Source organism: Myxine glutinosa, chromosome 14, assembly GCF_964187855.1.
Source record: "Myxine glutinosa chromosome 14, kmMyxGlut1.1, whole genome shotgun sequence".
Classification (NCBI taxonomy): domain Eukaryota; kingdom Metazoa; phylum Chordata; class Myxini; order Myxiniformes; family Myxinidae; genus Myxine; species Myxine glutinosa.
Window position 1 is genome coordinate 82,051,651 of NC_136274.1, and position 26,664 is coordinate 82,078,314.

The 26,664-nt window shown below is 45.4% G+C and overlaps 1 protein-coding gene across 10 annotated transcripts in view; it reads right to left on the reverse strand.

Annotated features, from left to right (window-relative positions):
- Positions 1 to 26,664, reverse strand: part of LOC137439963 (dystrophin) — a 1,283,433-nt gene that overhangs the window by 1,019,699 nt on the left and 237,070 nt on the right. For all 10 annotated transcript variants that reach the window (XM_078768445.1, XM_078768443.1, XM_078768444.1 and 7 more), the window contains 2 exons: positions 16,092 to 16,184; positions 13,944 to 14,021 (listed from right to left, as the gene is read on the reverse strand). In XM_078768445.1, coding sequence (XP_078624571.1) covers positions 13,944 to 14,021; positions 16,092 to 16,184 — 171 coding nt within the window. The remainder of the gene's footprint in view (positions 1 to 13,943; positions 14,022 to 16,091; positions 16,185 to 26,664) is intronic.

The window sequence follows — 26,664 nt, forward strand, 5'->3', positions numbered from 1 at the left end:
GTCTCCTCAAGCTCGTCCTCCAAGGCTACCTTGACCGTTTCCATGTGCGTCCTCACCTGCCGGTCCTTCGTCTCCATTACCTCTACCACCTCGTCCAACCTCGTTGTCAGTCCCTCACGTACCATCTGACATTCCCTCTTCGTCGCTATCAAGTCGTCTTTTAGTTCTTTCTGTGTCACTTTTAACCCTCCTAATACCGCAGTGTTCCTTTGAACCTGCTCCACTAACTCCGTCTGTCCCACCGTCAGCTGCTCCACCTCCTGCGTCAGGTCCTCTATGCCCCCTTGTAACTTTACAGTCCCCTTTCTCACCTCCTTTTCCATGTGCTCCTCACAGTGCCTCACCTCCTCGCGCACTCCTCCGACCTCCTCACTCACTCCTCTTCTGATCTGCTCTCCCATCACTTGCATCTCCTGCCCAGATGCCACCCTCATCTGCTCCATTTCCTCCCTGTGAGCATCCAGTTTGGTTTCTACCCCCATTCTGACCCCCTCTATCTGCTGCTCCATTTGTTTAACTTCCCTTTCCGCTTGGTCCCTCATGTCCCTCAATTTGCCTTCCATACTGTTTTCTAACCCCTCTAACCCATTTTTCACTCCCTCTATCTGATTCTCCTGGGCAGCCATTCTATTTTCTACCCCCATTAACCCATTTTTCACTTCTTTTATCCCGTTGTCTAACCCCTCAAAATTATTGTCTAACTTCCCAATTTTCTTGTCTAACTCCTCAAAGTTATTGTCTAACTTCTCACCGGTACCCCTCGCTTCGTCCCTCATTACCCCCATTTGGTTTCCCAAGTCATTCCTCAGGTCTTCACTTGTCTGGACCATGAGCGCCTTTATTTGTTCCATAAATAGGCCCCAATCCATCGGCGGCGCTGCTACGGTCGCGGACGCGGTGACCAGCGAGGCGCCATTTTGTGCGTTTGCTACCCTCGCTGCTTCGCTCTCCTCATGTCCCTCATGTCCCTCAATTTGGTCCTGGACCGACCCTGCTTCACTCTCCCCTACCGGACCCCAGCCGTCTTGATCCGCCATAGCGCGACTTGCAAAATTCGAGTTTCGTAAAACAAAACAAATTTCGGCCGCTCCAAATTTTGACCAAATTTTTTTTTTTTTCCTCTATTCGTTTTTTTTTTTTTTCTTCAAAATTTGGTCGGGCCTCGAATCTCACTCCCGACACCAATTGTTACAGACACGACTTTGATGTTAAAGTGGGCCGAGCGGAATGGCCGTCGTGTCCGCACAAATTACCCGACTATACTCGACGTTGACGAAGCCGCGCCACGCTGGCTCAATAAGAAAAAGAAGACACCCGGCTGGATTACAATAACACAATACGACACCAATGTTTCGATTCTCAAGTATATTCGTACGGAAAAGGTTAGATTACAGGGGCTAGAGGTATATTACAGGAAGACAGGCACTTAGACACACTCTTATATTAACCCCGGACAGACGACAGACACACGGGACAACGGCTGACTCACACGGGGGTTTGATGGCTAGGAAAGGCAGGCAGTCGATGGCTCAAGGTGCACTCTTGGCTCAAGGCAGAATCGACTCGGTCCGGTCCAGAGATGCGGGGAGGTATCGTCGCGCTGGGGGTGGCGGTGGCTTCTCTCTCCAGTCTCCAAGCTGAGGCGCATCTGACGTCACATCCGGCGCGGGGCCGCGTATATCCGGCGGGGAGTGACACGCCCTCGGCTCGTTAGCTCCGCCTCGTGGAATCGGCACGTTGCTTCTCATTGGGTGCGTGCGGGGGGGGTTACTGGCTCCGCCCCTGACGAGGAGCTGACAGCCAGCCCCTTCGGGGTAACGCCGTGGAGCGTATGGTCTGGAGCTAATCGAGCCGGTGTGAGGACGCATCCTCCCCCGCTCCGCCGCCATCTCCCCTGTTGTTGTTGTAATTGTTGTTGTAGTTGTTGTTATTGTTGTTGTTTGGGGAAGAAGATGGGAGGAGGTATGGGAAAGGTCCTAAACTCACTACTGATGCCATATCATCACATTCTGGTGCAACGAAGAGTCATAATTAATGGAGACGAGGCCTTAACTGACATAGAATAAGAATAACTAGGAAGATGTCCGAAAGTTGTCTACGTGTGGTGCGGTGGACCTGGGCACGACATTTAATGGGGGAATAAGGGGAAGGTCGGCTCTACTGATTGTTATTTACATGCAATGGGACTAGGGAATGGGGGATTGGGGAAAGTTGGGGAGTATTGGAGAAAATAGGGGAATATTTACAAGCGGATATGGAGGCCAAATTCCATATTCGCAACAATATATATATATATATATATATATATATATATATATATATATATATATATATATACACAGACTTGGCATTTAATATGGAATATTTTTTTTGTGGGGGTGAACTTACTTTTCAAGATGACTTAGAACCAAAAGTTCATTGGAATTATGTTGAAATTATTCCAGATTTTGTTAATGTGACCTTTAAAAGAAACAAAAACCACATTTGACATTTCGAAGCAAATAAATTGATCCTTGAAAGTGATGTAAACTGATATCGAACTCAATTCACGGACAGTACTATGTTAAACTTCTGTACGTTTTCCAGAAGTATGTCTTTATTTTGCACATTAGCCAAAAAAAATTTCAACAAAAACAAAAGCTAAATTATGACTGGGATTACGGACAGTAAAGTTACAGTTCAGTACTTCGTGTAACCCCCACAAGCATTCAGGAGAGCACGTACACGTCGAGGCATGCTGTTCACGAGATTTGCCAAGGTTTGGACAGGAATCGCTTGCCATGCAGTGACAATAGTCTGCTGCAATTCACGCAGAGGCAGGCTGCTGGTCCAAGCTGTCGATTTGACGCGTTAATTCTGCCCACAAGTTCTCTATCGGATTCATATCCGGGGACATGGCAGGCCCCTCCATATGCTCTCCACCACGGTCAGCAAGAAAGTGTTGGATCATGCGAGCACGATGAGGCCGTGCATTGTCATCTTGGAAGACAAAGTTTCCTCGAAAGGCTGCACGAGCAAATGGAAGCAATGTTTCTTCCAGAATGACCCTGTACTTGAACTGGTTCAGGTTTCCATTCTGAACAACCAGGTCAGTTTTGCCCCCTGCATGAAAAGCAGCCCAAACGGTCACCCCACCACCTCCAGCTTGGACTCTTGGCATGAAACAATCTTCGTTGTGGGCTTCATGCACTTGTCTGCGCACTCGGACGTGGCCATCTTGACGATAGACCAGAAATCTAAACTCGTCACTGAAGGTCACGTGATTCCAGTGTCCTGGCTGTCATTGACGGTGCTCTCTGGCCCACTGCAATCGGCGCTGGCTGTGTTGTCTGGTCAGGCGTGGCTTTCTCAGGGGACGCCTGGCACGATAGCGTGCTTGGACCAGTCGTTGGTTGACTAGCCTTCTGGATACAGGCACATTTGTCAGTTGCTGCCACTCAGCCCTAAGCCAATTAGCTGACTTGGTACGGCCATTGCAGACTAACCGGTGCAGTTGGCGATCATCTCTCCTTGTGGTTCTGCGTGGACGTCCTGGCCTCGGTATTGGAGTAGGGACACCCCTCTGAGCATTTCGGTTCAGGATCTTTGACACCTGACCTTGAGTGATGCCATACTGCCGAGCAATAGCACACTGTTTCATGCCAGAATTTCGTAAAGCCACCACTCCATGACAAACAGCATTGTCAAGTTGACGGACCATCTCCAGAGGAAGCGGCAATAACTTTTGTAGACGCGCAGCAGTTGTTTTCCACTAATACAGAACGTAACAACCCTTATATACCCGATTGTGAAGCCAATCGTCAAATGTACCTGTCCTTACATTTTGTCATGCCACCTGTGATATAATCCTGTTATTGACTTCTTGCTGCGAAAAACAATCAGTGACATGGTTCTTTCAACAAAGACATCACCGAAGGGTAAAATAAACTCACCAGATTGATATACTGAGTTCAGAAAGTAAACCCAAGTCAAGAAAAAATATATATTCCATATTAAATGCCAAGTCTGTATATCTATATTATAATAGCCGTAGATGATTCTGTCTGTCTGTCTGTCTATCTGTTGGGTGTCTGTCCGGGGTGTGGCTTACTCGGTTTGCAGAGTAGCTCCGCCCATAGCTCCACCCATTCTGGGAGAGCCTTCATATAATTATAAACAAATATCCACCATTTTATTAACTCGCGTAGCTTTGAGGCCTGTGGTATCTTGCTCTCTCCCAGTTTTATTTCAAATCAAATTCGATATATCATTTCATTTTTCACAGTCGCTAACATCGTTTTAGACTCGGTTGAAAAAAAACGGGAAGAAAATCCGATGAAAGTTGCCCTTTATAGAACGAAATGAATTCTCAAAGGCCTGTAACATAAAGCCCATTCATTGAGTCTCCCTCACGGCTTTATCTCGACTAATTCACCATCACAGTCGCTGGGATGGTTCAAGTCTCAGTTTCAGCTAAAGTTGAGAAAATCGGCGACATGTATTCCGACAGCCGTTTTGAATGTGTCGACTGTTACGTCGGCACGGGGAAGGAGAGAGGGGAAGGAGAGAGGAGAGAACGTTCCCAGGACTTCATTATTTAAATTATCACTTAGTAAAAATACAGCGACTTAATACTGAAGTTCGGGATCCAATCAAAGTGTAATTATATTTTTCCATATCCCTGGGGTGTACATACAGAGTTTGTTTTAAGCGAGTCAACTCTTTTCCAACCATGGAATTAAACAATACAGTACTTCAAAAATTTACATAATAATGTAAACTAACTATGGAATACAATATTTATTAATAACGTTTGGTTTTAATCTATTTTTACTTTGTAAAGCGAAAAGTTATCGATACATTAAAGTTTAAAAATGAAGAAGAGTCATGGGCTCCATAGGCCGACGATCGGCTTCTGTATGACTATGCTCTGTATGTCTGGATGATTGGATGTGCATTTTAAGACTCAATCAACACGTCTTCGATCATGAATTACTTTCAGAACAACTCGAGCAAAGGAAACGAGGTAATGCCTGTTTCGTTCGGGGCGATTATACACCACCCAAAGAAAATGCGTTTCACAGCTGCAGGAACTACAATCGTGAAATCTTTATTTATTTATTTTTAAATCGTGAAATCTTTAATTTAATTTAATTGAAAAAAATTTGTTTTCACATGAGTTTCCGTGTGTGTGTGTCACCCACTCCAGTGTGTGTGTGTGAGAGTGAGGAGCGATTGGAGAGGATAGTGAGGAGCGATTGGAGAGGAGAGTGAGGAGCGATTGGAGAGGAGAGTGAGGAGCGATTGGAGGGGGAGTGTGAGGGATTGGAGAGGAGTGTGAGGGATTGGAGAGGAGTGTGAGGGATTGGAGAGGAGTGTGAGGGATTGGAGAGGAGTGTGAGGAAGTATTGGAGAGGAGTGTGAGGAAGTATTGGAGAGGAGTGTGAGGAAGTATTGGAGAGGAGTGTGAGGAAGTATTGGAGAGGAGTGTGAGGACGTATTGGAGAGGAGTGTGAGGAGGTGTTGGAGGGGAGTGTGAGGAGGAGTGGGATTGGTGAGGGTGGAGAGAGGAGAGTGTCAAGTGGAGAGGAGTGAGGGGTCACATATTATGTGAAATATATAAATTGTGTTAATTACACCATTTCTGGATCTGATGAATTGCCAGTAACCATTTTGTAAAATTTAATGTGCAGCATCTAAATCAAGATGTAAAAATGTAACACACGTTCATGCCCGTGGGATTCCCACGGGTGACCCCACGAGACTGCAGCAAGAAAAAGAACCAGACGGGAGAGAACGAGACCCTCGACGAACGTGATCACAGACTCGCACAGGATGCTGCTGCAACGACGATGAGGAGGGTTGGAGAGGAGCGAGGGGTTGGAGAGGAGTTAGGGGTTGGAGAGTGAGGAGCTATGGGTTGGAGAGTGAGGAGTTAGGGGTTGGGAGTGAGGAGCTAGGGGTTGGAGAGTCAGGGGCTAGGCGTTGGAGAGGAGCGAGAAATTGGAGACGAGTGAGGGGTTGGAGAGTGAGGAGCGAGGGGTTGGAGAGTGATGAGTTGGAGAGGGAGGAGCTAGGGGTTGGAGAGTGAGGGGCTTGGGGTTGGAGAGCAAGAAATTGGAGAGGAGCAAGGGGTTGGAGAGTGAGGCGCGAGGAGTTAGAGAGTGAGGAGCGAGGGGTTGGAGAGTGAGGAGTTGGAGAGTGAGGAGCGAGGGGTTGGAGAGTGAGGAGTGAGGTGTTGGAGAGTGAGGAGCGAGGGGTTGGAGAGCGAGGGACGAGGAGTTGGAGAGCAAGGAGCGAGGGGTTGGAGAGCGAGGAGCAAGGGGTTGGAGAGCGAGAAGCGAGGGGTTGGAGAGCGAGGATCGAGGGGTTGGAGAACGAGGAGCTAGGGGTTGGAGAGCAAGGAGCTAGGGGTTGGAGAGCGAGGATCTAGGGGTTGGAGAGCGAGGAGCTAGGTGTTGGAGAGTGAGGAGCGATGGGTTGGAGAGTAAGGAGCGAGGGGTTGGAGAGTGAGGAGGAAGGAGTTGGAGAGTGAGGGCCGATTGGAGCGGAGAGTGAGGACCGATTGGAGCGGAGAGTGAGGACCGATTGGAGCGGAGAGTGAGGGCCGATTGGAGCGGAGAGTGAGGGCCGATTGGAGCGGAGAGTGAGGGCCGATTGGAGCGGAGAGTGAGGGCCGATTGGAGCGGAGAGTGAGGAGCGATTGGAGAGGAGAGTGGGGAGCGTTTTGGAAGAGGAGAGTGAGGAGGGATTGGAGGGGAGTGTGAGGAATTGGAGAGGAGTGTGAGGGATTGGAGAGGAGTGTGAGGGATTGGAGAGGAGTGTGAGGAAGTATTGGAGAGGAGTGTGAGGAGGTATTGGAGGGGAGTGTGAGGAGGTATTGGAGGGGAGTGTGAGGAGGAGTGGATTGCAGAGGCGTGAGGGGTGGAGAGAGGAGAGTGTCAGGTGGAGAGGAGTGAGGGGGCACATATTATGTGAAATATATAAATTGTGTTCATTACACCATTTCTGGATCTGATGAATTGCCAGTAACCATTTTGTAAAATTTAATGTGCAGCATCTAAATCAAGATGTCCAAATATCACACACATCCATGCCCGTGGGATTCCCACGGGTGACCCCACTAGTATATATATATACTGTATATATATATACTAGCTGAGGTACCCGGCTTCGCCCGGGTTGAATAAGAATAATACAAATATATGATGAAAAGAACATGTGTATTTTAGAGCAATATCACAGTACATTTCCTACATGACGTTTTGTCAATTATCAATTTCTCAAAACCTCTGGGTATACAACATTTCTGGTTTTCTTACTTGGTGCCAAGACATAAAGATTGCTTGGTTTTCCAACCCTCGAGCAAGCCCACGTACAGCTGGCCATGGGAAGTACCCGGCATTGCCGGACGGGGAGGAGAGAGGGGAGGGGGAAAGGGAGGGGAGGGGGAACGGGGGGGAGGGGAGGAGAGGGTGGGGAGGGGAGAAGAGGGGGAGAGGGGGGGAGGGGAGAAGAGGAGGGAGGGGGAGGAGGAGAGGGGAGGGGGGAGGAGAGGGGAGGGGGGATGGGGGAGGGGTGAGGGGGAGGGGGAGTGGAGGGGGAGGGGAGGGGGGGAAGTGGCGGGGAATGGGGGAGGGGGAGGGAGGGGGGAGGGGGAGGGAGGGGGGAGGGGAGGGGGAGGGGGAGGGAGGGGTGAGGGGGAGGGGAGTGGGAGGGGGGTGAGGGGGGAGGGGGAGGGAAGGGGGGGGAGGGGGAGGGAAGGGGGAGGGGAGGGGGAGGGGGAGGTGGGAGGGGGGAGGGGGAGGGGGAGGGGGGAGGGGAGGGGGAGGGGGAGGTGGGAGGGGGGAGGGGGAGGGGGGAGGGGGGAGGGGGGGGCTTCACCCGGGTTGAATAAGAATAAGACAAATATATGATGAAAAGAACATGTATATTTTAGAGCAATATCACAGTACATTTCCTACATGACGTTTTGTCAATTTTCAATTTCTCAAAACCTCTGGGTATACAACATTTCTGGTTTTCTTACTTGGTGCCAAGACATAAAGATTGCTTGGTTTTCCAACCCTCGAGCAGCCCACGTTCAGCTGGCCATGGGAAGTACCCGGCATTGCCGGGCGGTGCAAGGGAGGGGAGGAGGAAGGGGAGGGGAGGGGAACGGGGGGGGAGGGGAGGAGAGGGGGGAGGGGAGAAGAGGGGGGGAGGGGAGAAGAGGAGGGAGGGGGAGGAGGAGAGGGGAGAAGAGGGGGGAGGGGGAGGAGGAGAGGGGAGGGGGGGAGGTGAGGGGGAGTGGAGGGGGAGGGGGGAGGTGAGGGGGGGAGGTGAGGGGGGAGGGGGGAGGGGGAGTGGAGGGGGAGGGGGGAGGTGAGGGGGAGGTGAGGGGGGAGGGGAGGGGGGAGGGGAGGGGGAGAGGGAGGTGAGGGGGGAGGTGAGGGGGGAGTGGAGGGGGAGGGGGAGGGGGGAGTGGAGGGGAAGGGGGGAGGGGGGAGGGGGATGAGGGGGAGGGAGTGGGCGAGGGGGTGAGGGGGGAGGGGAGTGGGAGGGGGGAGGGGAGGAAGAGGGGGGAGGGGAGGGGAATGGGGGGGGAGGGGAGGGGAACGGGGGGGAGGGGAGGGGAACGGGGGGGGAGGGGAGGGGAATGGGGGGGGAGGGGAGGAGAGGGTGGGGAGGGGAGAAGAGGGGGGGAGGGGAGAAGAGGGGGGAGGGGAGAAGAGGAGGGAGGGGAGAAGAGGAGGGAGGGGGAGGAGGAGAGGGGAGGGGAGGGGGAGGGGAACGGCTAGCTTGGCAAGCGATAGCAGGATTTTTACTTTTATTTTTACCTCAATGAGGGCTATATAATATATAGTCCGTGCTTGTGGCCTTCAAGTTCAACATAAAGTTTTTTAATGAAAAATAATGCAGATGTATAACAATCCACCAATGCAAGTTCAGAAATGAATGCAGATCCTTTACTTTGCGATACAAACGCAATTCCCGCCATTTCCACTCACGATCGAGGCCCTCCACAGTCGGCTTCTATCAGTTCGGCCACGCCTCTTCTTCCTCCTACAACTTCGTCTCACTTCTTTCACTCAAAATGTACGAAATTCTGCCGCATTAAATTATGTAGAGGCCTCGTCGGGGGGATATAAGGTACATAAGGAAGGCGTTGTAACAGAATAATCAAAATAAAAGTGGAAGAACATGAGGAAATGGGAGCTATTCTGGACACACAGCCAAACCCGACAAACCATTGCAATACACCCCGAACGTCTAGCGCCGCCACAAACCACCATGGGATTGCAGGTGGCACGGTTTTTTTAAACCATTGATATTAAAATAAAACGTAGCCTATAACCACCAGGATTTTATGCTGATTCCGAATCTGTGTCTAAAACTTTTCTCCGATGTGTAGTTCTTGAGTTATAAGCGGACATCCAGACAGACACACATACACACACACACACACACACAGACACTCCTCCTTTATATATATATATATATATATATATACACACACACACATGGACGTGTGTTTATGACATGTGAAAAACAAGCACCTAAAGAGACATTTGTATGCATTTTAAGTGAATTACGAGGACATTGGGAGACGATGGACAAAGCGACTCAGTATAATGGCTTCAAATCCAAGATCCCAAGTACCCTCTAACGGGAAAATCTAACGGGTCAATTTGAAAGAAGCTCTCAATTAAAAAATATGGATATTCCTTCTACTTGCACGTGCTGTGTGTGTTTTTCTGTGTGTGTGTTTCTCCTTCTACTTGCACGTGCTGTGTGTTTCTCCTTCTACTTGCACGTGCTGTGTGTGTTTCTCCTTCTACTTGCACGTGCTGTGTGTGTTTCTGTGTGTGTGTTTCTGTGTCTGTGTTTCTGTGTGTGTGTTTCTGTGTGTGTGTTTCTATGTGTGTGTTTCTCTGTGTGTGTTTCTGTGTGGGTGTTTCTGCATGTGTGTTTCTGTGTGTGTGTGTTTCTGTGTGTGTGTGTGTTTCTGTGTGTGTGTGTTTCTGTGTGTGTCTTTCTGTGAGTGTGTTTCTGTGTGTGTGTTTCTGTGTGTGTTTCTGTGTGTGTGTTTCTCTGTGTGTGTTTCTGTGTGGGTGTTTCTGCATGTGTGTTTCTGTGTGTGTGTGTTTCTGTGTGTGTGTGTGTTTCTGTGTGTGTGTGTTTCTGTGTGTGTCTTTCTGTGAGTGTGTTTCTGTGTGTGTGTTTCTGCGGTGTGTTTCTGCGGTGTCTTTCTGCGTGTGTTTGTGTGTGTGTGTGTGTACACACCCCAACTATGGGAAATCTTGACATGCAAAAATTAATATCATCCAACAGCAATTTGCTATATACTGTAGAGTAAAATAATTCATACATGCATCCAAATTTCCATGGTGACAAGAGGCTACCCCAACCTCACCAATTGTGTTTTGGAAATATGATCAATGTATATATATATATATATATATATATATATATATATATATATATATATACATTGCAGTGACAATAGTCTGCAATATATATATATATATATATATATATATATATATATATATATATATATATACAGAGAGAGAGAGAGAGAGAGAGTATAGAGAGAGAGAGTATAGAGAGAGAGAGTATAGAGAGAGAGAGAGTATAGAGAGAGAGAGTATAGAGAGAGAGAGAGTATAGAGAGAGAGAATATAGAGAGAGAGAGTATAGAGAGAAAGAGTATAGAGAGAGAGAGTATAGAGAGAGAGAGTATAGAGAGAGAGAGTATAGAGAGAGAGAGTATAGAGAGAGAGAGAGTATAGAGAGAGAGTATAGAGAGAGAGAGTATAGAGAGAGAGAGTATAGAGAGAGAGAGTATGGAGAGAGAGAGTAGAGAGAGAGTATAGAGAGATAGAGTATAGAGAGAGAGAGTATAGAGAGAGAGAGAGTATAGAGAGAGAGAGTATAGAGAGAGAGAGAGTATAGAGAGAGAGAGAGTATAGAGAGAGAGAGTATAAAGAGAGAGAGAGTATAGAGAGAGAGAGAGTATAAAGAGAGAGAGAGTATAGAGAGAGAGAGAGAGAGAGAGAGTATAGAGAGAGAGAGTATAGAGAGAGAGAGAGTATAGAGAGAGAGAGTATAGAGAGAGAGAGAGTATAGAGAGAGAGAGTATAGAGAGAGAGAGTATAGAGAGAGAGAGTATAGAGAGAGAGAGTATAGAGAGAGAGAGTATAGAGAGAGAGAGTATAGAGAGAGAGAGTGAGAGTGAGAGAGAGAGAGAGTATAGAGAGAGCGAGTATAGAGAGAGAGCGAGTATAGAGAGAGAGAGAGTATAGAGAGAGAGAGAGAGAGTATAGAGAGAGAGAGAGTATAGAGAGAGAGAGTATAGAGAGAGAGAGAGTATAGAGAGAGAGAGAGTATAGAGAGAGAGAGAGTATAGAGAGAGAGAGAGTATAGAGAGAGAGAGTATAGAGAGAGAGAGTATAGAGAGAGAGAGTGAGAGAGAGAGTATAGAGAGAGAGAGTGAGAGAGAGAGTATAGAGAGAGAGAGAGAGAGAGAGAGTATAGAGAGAGAGAGAGAGAGTATAGAGAGAGAGAGTATAGAGAGAGAGAGTATAGAGAGAGAGAGTATAGAGAGAGAGAGTATAGAGAGAGAGAGAGAGAGAGAGAGAGAGAGAGAGAAAGAAAGAAAGAAATGCAAGTTGCGTGATTGCGTATGATCGGGGTAAGCATCATAACTACACAACGACAACACGTACAATGCTGAGTGATACCTCATTGAGCTCTTGTGTCCAGACAGTGCATGAAGAGGTTTAAAATGATTGTTATTCATGCAATCTCGAGTTATATTCATTTTTGTTGTGCACGTGGTGTATATGCTCAGAGTCGATGGTTTGCACATATGCAGAAAGTAAAAAATAATAATAATAATAATATTCAGTCAATCTGTGAACATCCAACTACATACAGTATATATTGTTGCGGATTTGAGAATCCTGTGTTTTCTTTTGTTGTAAATATCACCCTCTAAGTAGTGTAATGATTCCTTGTAAATAGCTCCGTTAAGTGTAAAGGTCAAAGGTCGTCCTCTTAGTTAATCCATCGCAAGCACGTAGGCCACCATATACCCTTCTAAATAGTTATTTCTTTATTCTATGTTAGTATAAGGCTCTGTGTCCCATTAGCTGACTCTGCATTGCACCGAAATTGAAATAAGATAGATCCCCTTACAATTGCCCCAAAACCTCCATTTCCAACTGCGTCATTGCCATTCGCATTGTCAGCGCCTTTGCCTCCATTACGCACGTGGTCAAGCCTCGGAGAAGAAGGGGGAGGAGCTACATTATGGGCGTGGCCCGCACCTCGTCATCAGGAGGTGGAGCCAGGAAGCCCTTGCGCCCAACCAGGACTCGGTGGGCACGGCTTGGTAAGGTGTGGTCATGGCTTGGTAGGGCGTGGCTATATAACCCGCGGCGCGACGCCCCCACCAGAGAGACGATTGAGGAAGGAGATGACCGAGGAAGCCCCCACCAGCTCCAAGTGACCTCGGACTCGTTTCTCGAGTTCACCCCACCGCAGCGGAATCCACCGCAGCTTTTGACCACGGCAGCTTTGAGCGTTGACGGCAGTTGCGGCCGCGAAGAACGCCGCCATGCAGAGACGATTGAGGAGGGTCGGCGGCTGCTCACCTCGAGCCGCGCGATCATACCAACCACCCGCATCCTTCCCGCCTTGTGATCCCACCTCCTCGTCCGTCCAGCCATCCACCTCCTGCCATTCACTCCTATCATCATTCCCCGTGTAAGTCTGATTGTCGTCCGTCCTTTATGTTGTCTGGGGTATAAGTTAAGCCTGTTTAGATAAGTTAATATTTGCACTGTGTCTTACTCCTTCTGTCTTTATTTTCGTATATTTCCATCTCCCTTGGTTTCTTTGATTGTGTACATAATAGTTAGTAATAAATCCTGTTCTTCCTACCTTGCCTTCTTTCCTTCACATCCGTTCATCCTTGTCTTTTCCATCATTGAATATCTGTGGCACGATTTGGCCAACGAATAGGAATCGGGTCTAGTTCTGCTAACGGTTCGAGCCGCGGGCTGCCATCCGCTCGGCAAAATAACATCTTGTCCACGGTCTCGAACGAGGTTGCTCACCTGCCTCCCTGGAGGGAGCTGGGCAGCTTCAGGAGCGGAGACGGCCAGTGAAAATAGAAGGGGTACTAACCCCCCCCCCCCCCCCCCAAGGGGAGTGCCGTACTCCGTTTCCGCAACAATATATATTGCGTTCTTTCATGTTTCTTTTAAAACGGGATTTTTCACTCTTATCTTTTTTTTGTGTACCAAGTCGTAACTAGTGTAAAGGCTAAAAGAACTAAAGAGCTCGTGTAACAACTTTCCATATATATATATATATATATATATATATATATATATATATATATATATATATATATATATATATATATATATATATATATATATATATATTATATATATATATTATATATATATATATGTATATATATATATTATTATATATATATATAATATATATATATATATATATATATATATATATATATATACATATATATATCTGCAGAGAAACCAAGCTGACTTGTAGCCCCAATTTCCAATTACAGGTTTTATGACCCACGGTCGACCTGTGCTTTATGTACTTCAATTAATGTTTGCTTCCTGCAGCACCCCCAAATCAAAGATTCAACAGCATGACTGCACAGAATGGCTGCACGGGCCCATGTAAATGAGGCTCGGCACTCAGAAAGGAAGAGCTTGACCCCTAACCTGCAGGAACCCATGAAACAAGATGTACAAAGACGAGTGAAAAGCTGTGTGTGTGTGTGTGTGTGTGTGTGTGTGTGTGTGTGTGTGTGTGTGTGTGTGTGTGTGTGTGTGTGTGTGCGACCTCAATAAGCATGCATTTGAATAAAGCACGAAGCTCAAAGTCGCTCAAGTGAAAATATCAAGTGGACAAATGATGCCGACACTCACGTTGTTTTTTTGCAGGACTTGAAGAACACGATTCACATTATTCAAGGCATGGACCCGGGTGGAGCCACGCTCTTTGGACTTCATGCAGGATTGAACAGAGAGGTGAAGGGAAGGAAAATGGAGGATAGTATTCATCATGAACACATGCACAAACAGAAATACTAGCAAGTGTATCTCAATCTGGATATTTTCTGATTGGTTGATTGAACTAAGATAGGCAGGTATCGTTCAGTCTGTTCCTTTATATTAAGGGAGCAGTCGAGCTTGTGCAGTATGCAACCTATTTTGTATGGTTTTGTATATAGAAGTATAGGATCATGTGGGAACAAAAATAAAAGAGGGCAGCAGATTCACAGACTGACAGAGGATCAAAGGAGAACAGGGGGCCAATGCCATGGCACAAGAATGGATGAGAGGCAGAGAAGGAGGGGGGTGTAGAAGGGGTCAGGGGAGGTGACCGAGGGTCGCACACAGCAGTTGTGGCTCCATGAGAAAACATGAGGGTGATGATTGGCAGCAACCTTGAAGGGATGGAGGTGAGTGTTGAGGTTAGAGTATGCAAAGGTAAACTATATGTGGGATTCCAGAAGAACCAACGTGACCTGGATGGGTAAGAGAGGGTGAGAGGAGCAAGGCCAGATGTGAGGTGGGTGTTTGAGAAGATGGAGTCCTTGTTTGTGATAAAAGCTTTAAAACAATCTCAGATTATGAAGACCCCTGGTTCCTATGGCAGCCCCCGTAAAATACTCGTTTAACGATTGTGGATGATGATGTCATCCATGTGCCAAATTGGAAATGATCTTTGTGTTTTATATGTTCCATAAAAAAACTTGAATATAATATTTTTTTCATCTGTAAGAGTCTTAAATGTAAAGCCAAACAATGACATCTTTGTGTTTTCAAACAAATATTTTCATTTCCAATCCATTCACTCATTGTTTTCTTTCCCAAATCGCTTATCTTCCCCAACGTTCGACCTTTGTCAAAAACGCTCCGCGTATCAAATATAAAAGTCTCAGTTCCCCCCAATCGAGCCATCAATTGTCAGGTCTGCATCGCAACCATTACACCTGCGACAGAAAAAGATGTGCTAATTTCATTTTAACCCCAAAAAGGCAAAATGGCGACACGTAGTTGATTTAGATGTTCAGCATGCTCAAAGAAAGGTATTCAAAGCACTGCCAATGTCTTGGGTCTCATTGGACCTCCTTAGACCCATCCTCTCCCCCACCACCTCTTCCTCCACCACCAGGTGAATTGAAGGCGAAAGGGTTTTATCCCAGACCTCCAAATGTTTAGAGATATAATTAGCCTCAAACGTAATCCTATCAGGCAAGAGGAAAGAGCGCCCAATGTGATAAGACTTCAGGCTTTGAAATTGCTTTGGCAATCTGTCCTGAGCTTTATGGAATCTTCAGGTGACAACTCTGGACACCCAGCTGTTGCTGAACAAATACGCCAGATGGTTATTACTGCGATTTCTTCAAACAATCCTGCAGGATACAATTCAGCAGCAGTTTACGGGGCTCAAATGTTGGCCTGATCTTGATGATTTGTTTGTTTTATAATACAGGTGTCAAGGCTAACAGCAGAGCAGAACAACAGGGTCAAATGGGAGAAAGGGAAAACAATGGGATGACAACAATAGATGCACCACAGGTACAAGGAGAGGAAATGTTTGAAAAAGAGAAAAAAAATAACAGGTGAGAACCAGGTCTCAGCAGGTGTTGTGTCGCTCAGTCCTGGAATTGGGGGAGACAGTGAGGTCGTGGTGGGCAGCAGACTTGAAGTCCTGTCGAGAAGAGCTGGAGACGCCGGACTCGGGAGATTAATCGACAAGAGGTTCCGCCAAGAATGAACACATTTTAGAGTCTACGCCAGTCATGTTTTACTCAATAGTTTCACTTTTCTGGAGATAGAAAAGGTATGGTAAAAAAAAAAAAAAATCAACTACAATAACATTTTCGCACCAAGAATCGAGATTTGGTCGCAACTTATTTACCTTGCTGTACACAATTGGTACATTCCATGATGGTGGAAAGCCACTCAGTTAAGTGTTTTGATTTATAATGGACAAGTTTCACTGGATATATACAGTATACCGGGATCTACTGCAGCTACAGGGTTTTGGACAACAGGTAGTCTCACCAGCTTCTGATCCAGAAGGATCTCGAGGAGGTCCAGCAGCTTGCGCCCATCACGGAGGTCGGAGAATAGATCACCGATGGAGCCCTTCTTCACCTGCAGAAAAGACACAAAGCATCAGCGGCATGCAGGAAGCACAGCTTTTGCGACGGGAAGGGCATCGCATCATTTGGCTCTCACTCTCACCGGCGGTAGGCACACTCAAATGGTAGAAAGGACCGGAATTTGCATTTGGCACATCTCCCAGGTGTCTGAGCTACGTGGTTCCGAAGCTACACCAGCTGCCTTTCGCCCCCGCATGTTCCTCTGAGCAGGACGCGGCATTTACACCTGCAGTCAATGCTGTCGACCATCATCATTTGGATGCTCAGAAACACTGAAAATTGATCACGCTGACAAAGCCAATGCATCATTTGACAAAGATAGCTTGCAAAGTCTCGTCTTGAGCACCAGATTATTAAAATGCATCAATGTTTCAAAGGCCGATGGTTTTCAGCAACATCCACAATGCTTCAGAAAGCACGTTACCCATTGCAAATGGTAGGATCGAGCAGCAGTCATTGATTTTCCTGATGTGATGCATAATGAAGTTCACCCTGATTTGATGAGGATGTTAAGCAAATGCTCCCAAATGCCTGCATTTCCTTGTGGATGCTAAAGATGTCATTGTACAAATGTATTACCAAATTGGGCCACGGTTTGCAGGTACCCTGGCCTAGTTTTCTATTCCTGTCTTCTGATATTAGTGGTTTTTTACCCAACGGTGGTTGAAGTCTTTGTGAAATCAGGAAAACAGTTTGTGCTATGAAGATCTCCTATGGGATTTATTCGACGTCACACATTAATGCCAATAACTTCCAAATCAACCTAAAAATATTATAGGAGAAATCAAAGAATGCCTCTTAATAAGGTCCTCAGGAGCTGACAAAAACACTATAGCCAGAAACAGAGCGAAGGTTGCATAAACACCTGTGAACACCGATGTAACACCTGTAGACTGTTCCTTTATGGGGGCCGATCCCCTGGTATAGCCACGTATGGATCTCCACATCATCTGCCTTATAACTAGTTCGTGGCAAACAAATAGACTCAAATTGATATCATGAAATTAACGGATCGTATCCAGACATTGCTAAGCCAGTTAGTGGGGAGACATTTCTCCAGATTATGTGGAATTACCCTCACATGTCAGAGATTCCAGGTAGTGCACAAGGGGGAAAAGCAGGCAAGAGGCTACCTGATGAATTCACCATTCGGTAAAATAAGGGAAGGTGAGAAGATATCAATGACAAAGTTGTACATGTGCTCGACATTAGAAAGGAGTTACCCAAAACAGGGAAATCATCCTGGGTTTCCACAAGCAATAAACGACGATGTCCATTGCATTCCTACTTTTATGCAGGTAACCAAGGAGAACTTCCAAGCAAAAAGGCGTTAGGAACAAAATGTGACAACCCAATGACATGTACACGATAGGTCTCAACACATACTGAAGTCAAACTCGTGTTCAACTCGTGATACTTTCCGGGCCTCATTTTCACACTTTGCTTAGAGGAAACAAAACGGCTCAGGCGGACTCCGTCTGGCCACGCGTGGCATCAACTGGCGACCTTCTCAAGGCTCAAAGTAGCCACAGCACCACTTCCTGCAGCACAATTATTCGATCCTTTCAACGCATTCTCCATGGTGATTGGGTTAAAAATCAAACCATCTGTCGTCACACAACCCAATTCGCCTCCACTCACAATGATCTTAACGGGAACGTCCATTAGGGTGACACAAGTGACAATGTAGCAAAGCCACAATGCCAGCTCTCTTTCAGGAGATTATATTCAACAAGCATGTCATTTTCAAGTGGAGCACCAATGAAAGTTGTAATTTACTTTGCAGCCACTTTAAGAAAACCAAAGCTTCAAGGCAGTCGTGATGAATCGCCGCAGGAGTAAAAATATCCAAGAGATGCATCTGAGAGTTTTATCGCTTTCACAATAAAGTACCACAAGATATAATGGGAGTCTCATTAAAAATGACAACGAGAACGGCACTCAGTAGAGAGCACACCATATTACTCAATGGTGAAGAATCACTTAAAAATTATACTAGCTGGATTCGGATCCAGATCTTCACCAAAATCTAATCTGTTTGTCCTCGTCAGACACCCAACCGGTCCACCAAGTTTCGTCCAAATCCGTCCACAACTTTTCGAGATATCCTGCTATGTATCGTTTTGGCCGCATCTCCCAATGGTGAAGAATTACTTAAAAATTAAATAACTCTCATATCCGAATCTATATTCAGATCTTCACCAAAATCTAATCTGTTTGTCCTCGTCAGACACCCAACCGGTCCACCAAGTTTCGTCCAAATCCGTCGACAACTTTTTGAGATATCCTACTATGTATCGTTTTGGCCGCATCTCCCAATGGTGATGAATTACTTAAAAATTAAATAACTCTCATATCCGAATCTATATTCAGATCTTCAACAAAATCGAATCGATTTGTCCTGTCATACACCCAACCGGTCCACCAAGTTTCGTCCAAATCCGTCCACAACCTTTTGAGATATCCTGCTATGTATCGTTTTGGCCGCATCTCCCAATGGTGAAGAATTACTTAAAAATTAAATAACTCTCATATCCGAATCTATATTCAGATCTTCACCAAAATCGAATCGATTATTTCTTGTCACACACACAACCTGTCCACCAAGTTTCGTCCGAATCCGTCCATAACTTTTCGAGATATCCTGCTATGTATCGTTTTGGACGCATCTCCCAATGGTGAAGAATTACTTAAAAATTAAATAACTCTCATATCCGAATCTATATTCAGATCTTCACCAAAATCGAATCGATTATTTATAGTCACACACAAAACCGATCCACCAAGTTTCGTCTGAATCCGTCCACAACCTTTTGAGATATCCTGCTATATATCGTTTTGGCCGCATCTCCCAATGGTGAAGAATTACTGATAAATTAAATAATTCTCATATCCGAATCCATATTCAGATCTTCACCAAAATCGAATATATTATTTCTTTTCACACACCCAACCGGTCCACCAAGTTTCGTCCAAGTCCATCCACAACTTTCCGAAATATCCTTTTCGAGATATCGTTTTTGGCCCTACCTCTCAATGGTGAAGAATCACTTTAAAAATTCTAGTAGCCGGATCCGGATCTTCACCAAAATCGAATCATTTCGTCCTTGTCACAGACGCTACCACTCTGCCAAATGTTGTCCGAATCCGTCGACAACTTTTTGAGATATTTTGTTCACAAACAAACAGAGAAACAGACAGGTGTGAAAGCATAACCTCCATCCACCTTTTGGTGGCGGAGGTAGCAAGGAAAAGGAAAAGAAAGAAAATTAAAAAGAAGCTCGAAAAACACATCACCTGTTTGTATAGGTAACTGACAGCAATCATGTTAGCATTGGTGCAAACAAAATTCCTCTTGGATTGCTGATGAGCTTTCCATGACAATGTTTGAGAGAGAAAACATTTTGATACCGAGTGTTGAAAAGCTAACTCGTCCCGGGGACAGGGAACGCCAAAACCTTCTCCGAAACCCCAGAACTAGACATTGCCAATGACTCTTTTGCTAATGCAGGTGTCGAGGCTGAGGATAATGCGCAAATGGAAACCTGGGCGACAGACAGAAGTTGAAATTGAAAGGTGACAAGGTCTCAAGCAGGTGGACAAAGCTTAGAGGAGGAAATGGCCTTGAAGGTAGCAGTAAGAATGCAGCAGATTTGACGCATTAGATGAATAGAGAGATGAGAACAACAGTAGACTCGCTGAAGTAGCGAAGTAGCGCTTCGCTCATCTGGCCGGATAAAGCGAAGCATAATATATGTATAGAAGGTTTCAAAAAAGAAAAACATAGAGACGCTTACTTGGTATTAAGGATTCCATGTGACCGGTACCCCAAGGTTCGATTCTCCGTTAGATCCACACAAGTGCCACAAACATCACCCAACTAACGACTCAAGTTGAGCATCTTGAGGCTCCCAGCGTGCGTGAGAGCACTGCCACTCACAGCGCTCCAAGCCGCTCCCGCGCTCATCCTCGCTCGGCAAAGTTAACTCCATCGCTCCTGGACTTCACACCGCGAGGAGTGCTTCTGGAGAGCGAGGTTATTTTCCAAAGGGTTATTTATTGTACTCCGCGAAACGATGTTATTTATTGTACTCCATGGACTGCGGCATTTCAGGAGATTGGCCACAACGCGATTATAAAAATGCATTTGAAAACATGATTTGATCAGGCATCCCACGAAGAAAAACAGCGAGGTTGGCTGTCCTGTCCAGGATCATGTTCAAGGAAGAAAATGCTGTAGGAGATTTCAAACAAGATTATGGGAGAAAATGCTGGAGGAGATTTCAAACAAGAGTATGGGGGAAAATGCTGTACGAGATTTCAAACAAGAGTATGGGAGAAAATGCTGGAGGAGATTTCAAACAAGATTATGGGAGAAAATGCTGAATGAGATTTCAAACAAGAGTATGGGGGAAAATGCTGTAGGAGATTTCAAACAAGAGTATGGGGGAAAATGCTGTACGAGATTTCAAACAAGAGTATGGGGGAAAATGCTGTACGAGATTTCAAACAAGAGTATGGGGGAAAATGCTGTACGAGATTTCAAACAAGAGTATGGGGGAAAATGCTGTACGAGATTTCAAACAAGAGTATGGGGGAAAATGCTGTACGAGATTTCAAACAAGAGTATGGGGGAAAATGCTGTAGGAGATTTCAAACAAGAGTATGGGGGAAAATGCTGTACGAGATTTCAAACAAGAGTATGGGGGAAAATGCTGTAGGAGATTTCAAACAAGAGTATGGGGGAAAATGCTGTACGAGATTTCAAACAAGAGTATGGGGGAAAATGCTGTACGAGATTTCAAACAAGAGTATGGGGGAAAATGCTGTACGAGATTTCAAACAAGAGTATGGGGGAAAATGCTGTAGGAGATTTCAAACAAGAGTATGGGGGAAAATGCTGTAGGAGATTTCAAACAAGAGTATGGGGGAAAATGCTGTACGAGATTTCAAACAAGAGTATGGGGTAAAATGCTGTAGGAGATTTCAAACAAGAGTATGGGGGAAAATGCTGTACGAGATTTCAAACAAGAGTATGGGGGAAAATGCTGTACGAGATTTCAAACAAGAGTATGGGGGAAAATGCTGTACGAGATTTCAAACAAGAGTATGGGGGAAAATGCTGTAGGAGATTTCAAACAAGAGTATGGGGGAAAATGCTGTAGGAGATTTCAAACAAGAGTATGGGGGAAAATGCTGTACGAGATTTCAAACAAGAGTATGGGGTAAAATGCTGTAGGAGATTTCAAACAAGAGTATGGGGGAAAATGCTGTACGAGATTTCAAACAAGAGTATGGGGGAAAATGCTGTACGAGATTTCAAACAAGAGTATGGGGGAAAATGCTGTACGAGATTTCAAACAAGAGTATGGGGGAAAATGCTGTAGGAGATTTCAAACAAGAGTATGGGGGAAAATGCTGTAGGAGATTTCAAACAAGAGTATGGGGGAAAATGCTGTACGAGATTTCAAACAAGAGTATGGGGGAAAATGCTGTAGGAGATTTCAAACAAGAGTATAGGGGAAAATGCTGTAGGAGATTTCAAACAAGAGTATCGGAGAAAATGCTGTAGGAGATTTCAAACAAGAGTATGGGGGAAAATGCTGTATGGGCTTTCAAACAAGAGTATGGGGGAAAATGCTGCAGGAGATTTAAAACAAGATTATGGGAGAAAATGCTGCAGGAGATTTAAAACAAGAGTATGAGAGAAAATGCTGCCTGAGATTTCAAACAAGTGTATGGGGGAAAATGCTGTATGGGCTTTCAAACAAGAGTAAGGGGGAAAATGCTGCAGAGATTTAAAACAAGATTATGGGAGAAAATGCTGCAGGAGATTTAAAACAAGATTATGGGAGCAAATGCTGCATGAGATTGAAAACAAGAGTATGGGGTAAAATGCTGAAGGAGATTTCAAACAAGAGTATGGGGGAAAATGCTGTAGGAGATTTCAAACAAGAGTATTGGGGAAAATGCTGTAGGAGATTTCAAACAAGAGTATTGGGGAAAATGCTGCAGGAGATTTCAAACAAGAGTATTGGGGAAAATGCTGCAGGAGATTTCAAACAAGAGTATGGGGGAAAATGCTGCATGGGATTTCAAACCAAAGTATGGGGGAAAATGCTGCAGGAGATTTCAAACAAGATTATGGGAGCAAATGCTGCATGAGATTGAAAACAAGAGTATGGGGTAAAATGCTGAAGGAGATTTCAAACAAGAGTATGGGGGAAAATGCTGTAGGAGATTTCAAACAAGAGTATTGGGGAAAATGCTGTAGGAGATTTCAAACAAGAGTATGGGGGAAAATGCTGCAGGAGATTTCAAACAAGAGTATGGGGGAAAATGCTGTAGGAGATTTCAAACAAGAGTATTGGGGAAAATGCTGTAGGAGATTTCAAACAAGAGTATTGGGGAAAATGCTGCAGGAGATTTCAAACAAGAGTATGGGGGAAAATGCTGCATGGGATTTCAAACCAAAGTATGGGGGAAAATGCTGCAGGAGATTTCAAACAAGAGTATGGGGGAAAATGCTGCAGGAGATTTCAAACAAGAGTATGGGGAAAAATGCTGTCGGAGATTTCAAACCAAAGTATGGGGGAAAATGCTGCAGGAGATTTCAAACAAGAATATGGGGGAAAATGCTGCCTGAGATTTCAAACAAGAGTATGGGAGAAAATGCTGTCGGAGATTTAAAACAAGAGTATGGGAGAAAATGCTGTATGGGATTTCAAACAAGAGTATGGGAGAAAATGCTGTATGGGATTTCAAACAAGAGTATGGGAGAAAATGCTGTATGGGATTTCAAACAGAGTATGGGGGAAAATGCTGTATGGGGTTTCAAACAAGAGTATGGGGGAAAATGCTGCCTGAGATTTCAAACAAGAGTATGGGGTAAAATGCTGCAGGAGATTTCAAACAAGAGTATGGGGAAAAATGCTGTCGGAGATTTCAAACCAAAGTATGAGGGAAAATGCTGCAGGAGATTTCAAACAAGAGTATGGGGGAAAATGCTGCCTGAGATTTCAAACAAGAGTATGGGAGAAAATGCTGTCGGAGATTTCAAACAAGAGTATGGGAGAAAATGCTGTCGGAGATTTAAAACAAGAGTATGGGAGAAAATGCTGTATGGGATTTCAAACAAGAGTATGGGAGAAAATGCTGTATGGGATTTCAAACAAGAGTATGGGGGAAAATGCTGTATGGGGTTTCAAACAAGAGTATGGCGGAAAATGCTGCCTGAGATTTCAAACAAGAGTATGGGGTAAAATGCTGTCGGAGATTTAAAACAAGAGTATTGGGGAAAATGCTGTATGGGATTTCAAACAAGAGTATGGGAGAAAATGCTGCCTGAGATTTCAAACAACAGTATGGGGGAAAATGCTGTCGGAGATTTAAAACAAGAGTATGGGAGAAAATGCTGCCTGAGATTTCAAACAACAGTATGGGGGAAAATGCTTTCGGAGATTTAAAACAAGAGTATGGGAGAAAATGCTGTCGGAGATTTAAAACAAGGGAAAGGGGGAAAATGCTGCCTGAGATTTCAAACAACAGTATGGGGGAAAATGCTGTCGGAGATTGAAAACAACAGTATGGGGGAAAATGCTGTCGGAGATTTCAAACAACAGTATGGGGGAAAATGCTGCCTGAGATTTCAAACAACAGTATGGGGGAAAATGCTGTCGGAGATTGAAAACAACAGTATGGGGGAAAATGCTGTCGGAGATTTAAAACAAGAGTATGGGAGAAAATGCTGTATGGGATTTCAAACAAGACTATGGGTGAAAATGCTGTATGGAACTTTCAAACAAGAGTATGGGGGAAAATGCTGTATGGGGTTTCAAACAAGAGTATGGGGGAAAATTCTGCCTGAGATTTCAAACAAGAGTATTGGGGAAATGCTGTAGGAGATTTCAAACAAGCATATGGGGGAAAATGCTGCCTGAGATTTCAAACAAGAGTATGGGGGAAAATGCTGTCGGAGATTTAAAACAAGAGTATGGGAGAAAATGCTGTCGGAGATTTCAAACAAGAGTTTTGGGGAAAATGCTGGAGGAGATTTCAAACAAGAGTATGGGAGAAAATGCTGCATGAGATTTCAAACAAGAGTATGGGGGAAAATGCTGTATGAGATTTAAAACAAGAGCATGGGGAAAAATGCTGTAGGAGATTTAAAACAAGAGAATGGGAGAAAATGCTGCATCAGATTTCAAACAAGAGTATGGGAGAAAATGCTGCATGAGATTTAAAACAAGAGTATGGGAGAAAATGCTGCATGACATTTCAAACAAGAGTATGGGAGAAAATGCTGTCGGAGATTTCAAACAAGAGTTTTGGGGAAAATGCTGGAGGAGATTTAAAACAAGAGTATGGGCGAAAATGCTGTCGAAGATTTCAAACAAGAGTATGAGGGATAATGCTGTACGAGATTTCTAACAAGAGTATGGGAAAAATGCTGCATGAGATTGAAAACAAGAGTATGGGGGGAAAATGCTGTATGGGATTTCAAGCAAGAGTATGGGAGAAAATGCTGTAGGGGATTTCAAACAAGAGTATGGGAGAAAATGCTGTGTGAGCTTTTCAAACAAGAGTATGGGATCTCAAGCTTTTTGGGTGGTCGAAAATATTGTTGCTGTTTTGAGTTTGTACTAATAAAGGTTAAATTTCCCCCTCATAGTTTAGTCACACAACAACATGTAGCCTCGCGATAGTTCAGTTATTCCTTAGTATGTGTAAGCATAGTCCTTTTCCTGTGTTAGTCTTGCGTTGAGTAGAATAATGAGTTAGGTCCTTTCATTGCCTTATGCCGCCTTTGTTGCCTTATGCCGCCTTACGCTGCCTTATGCCGCTTTTGACTTTTGGCGCAAATTAACACGAGGCAGGCCTGGCAAATCGAGGCAAGACCGAAGGAGGGCGGAGGAGAAGCAGACGGTAAGAGCGAGCCGCCAATCAGGGCTTGAAGGGAGTGGCTGCGGCACTGCATCACAAAGCGTGGTTAGAACATTCGAAAGGACGAAGGGGGTTTTTTTTTTGGGTTTTTTTTGTATACTGAATCGAGGCTCGTGAAAGAGCTAACATTTATTTCACAAACAAATCAACCAGACAAACAAAATATACAAAAAGAGGGAGCGGAAGACAAGATGGGGAGAGAAGGGGAAGCACACAACCACAACATTTGAGAGCAGGGAGAAGTGTGGGAGGGAGAGGGCTTGGGGGCAGGAGGCATGGGAAGGGGAGGGGGGGGAGGAGGGGAGAGGTATAAAACACAAGGGGACCGAAATTAGCGGGGGTAGAAAAGATCAAGGTTTTGGATGGGGGAGGATAAGAGATGGTGGTGAACAGCTGTTTTAAAGACCTGGAGGGTGGAGTGGGATTGAAGAGAGTGAGGGAGTTTGTTCCAGAGGTGGGAGAAAAGAGGAATGAAGGAGTGAAGGTGAGCAGAAAGTCTTGATTTTGGCAGTTTAACCATAAGAGGGTTGCAGGCAGATCTTGTGCGACCTGTAGGAATATTTGGGGGCCAGAGCCCAGAGAGGGCTGGGGGGGCAAGGCCAGAGAGGAGTCGGTAGAAGATGGAAAGACCACCAACCTGCCTGCGGTGAGTGAGTGAAAGGCCCTTGGAGTTAGCTTCATCGCGGGAGATTCCAATGATTCTGAACGCTTTGGTTTCAACAGCGTGAAGACGGGCTAGGTGTGAGGCAGGAGCACCAGACCAGAGGGGAGAGCAGTATTCCATAGAGCTGCGGATGAAAGCCTTGTATGTGGTGAGGAGCTCAGGTGTGCCAAGGAAGGACTTCGCACGACGGAGGATGCCCAGTCGGCGACTGGCTTTGGAGGCCAGATTTGAAATGTGGTTTTCCCAGGAAAGATCATGGCAAATAGTGAGACCCAAAAGCTTGAGTGACAGAACTTCTTGGAGAGGATTATTCAGAAAGTGGATGGGAGGGTTTTCCAGTTGGTCTTTTCGGATAGACATCGTAAGAGTGTGAGATTTATCAGGATTGAAAGACATGTTCCATTTGTTTGCCCAGTCTGTGATTTTGCCCAGGTCTGCAGAGAGTGAGGAGGCTGCAGACTGCCGATCTGAGGGATGAGGAATGGAGCGACAGAGAGTAGAGTCGTCAGCAAAGAGATAGAGAGGATTTTCAAGAGAGTCAGAGAGATCATTGATGAAGAAGAAGGGTTGGCAATATAACCCATTGTGCGAAGCCCCCACCCCAGTTATGGGAGAGGCGCTGGGTGTTGAGCTCGAGTAGTTATGGGCAGAGGCGCTTGAACAAGTCTAGGTTCTGTGAGAGTTGAGTTCTGTGGAGTGGTGAGCTTGCAAGTTCTGGTGGGAAAGGTGCTTGTCAGAAAGTTACGAGTTCTGAGAGAAGACGCGCATGAATCAAGCTATAAGTGCTCTTACAAATTGGACGCTCAGTTGAGCTTGAGGCAGAGCCTCTATTGGGTTACGCGAGTGAGAGCGCGCCGGTAATTAA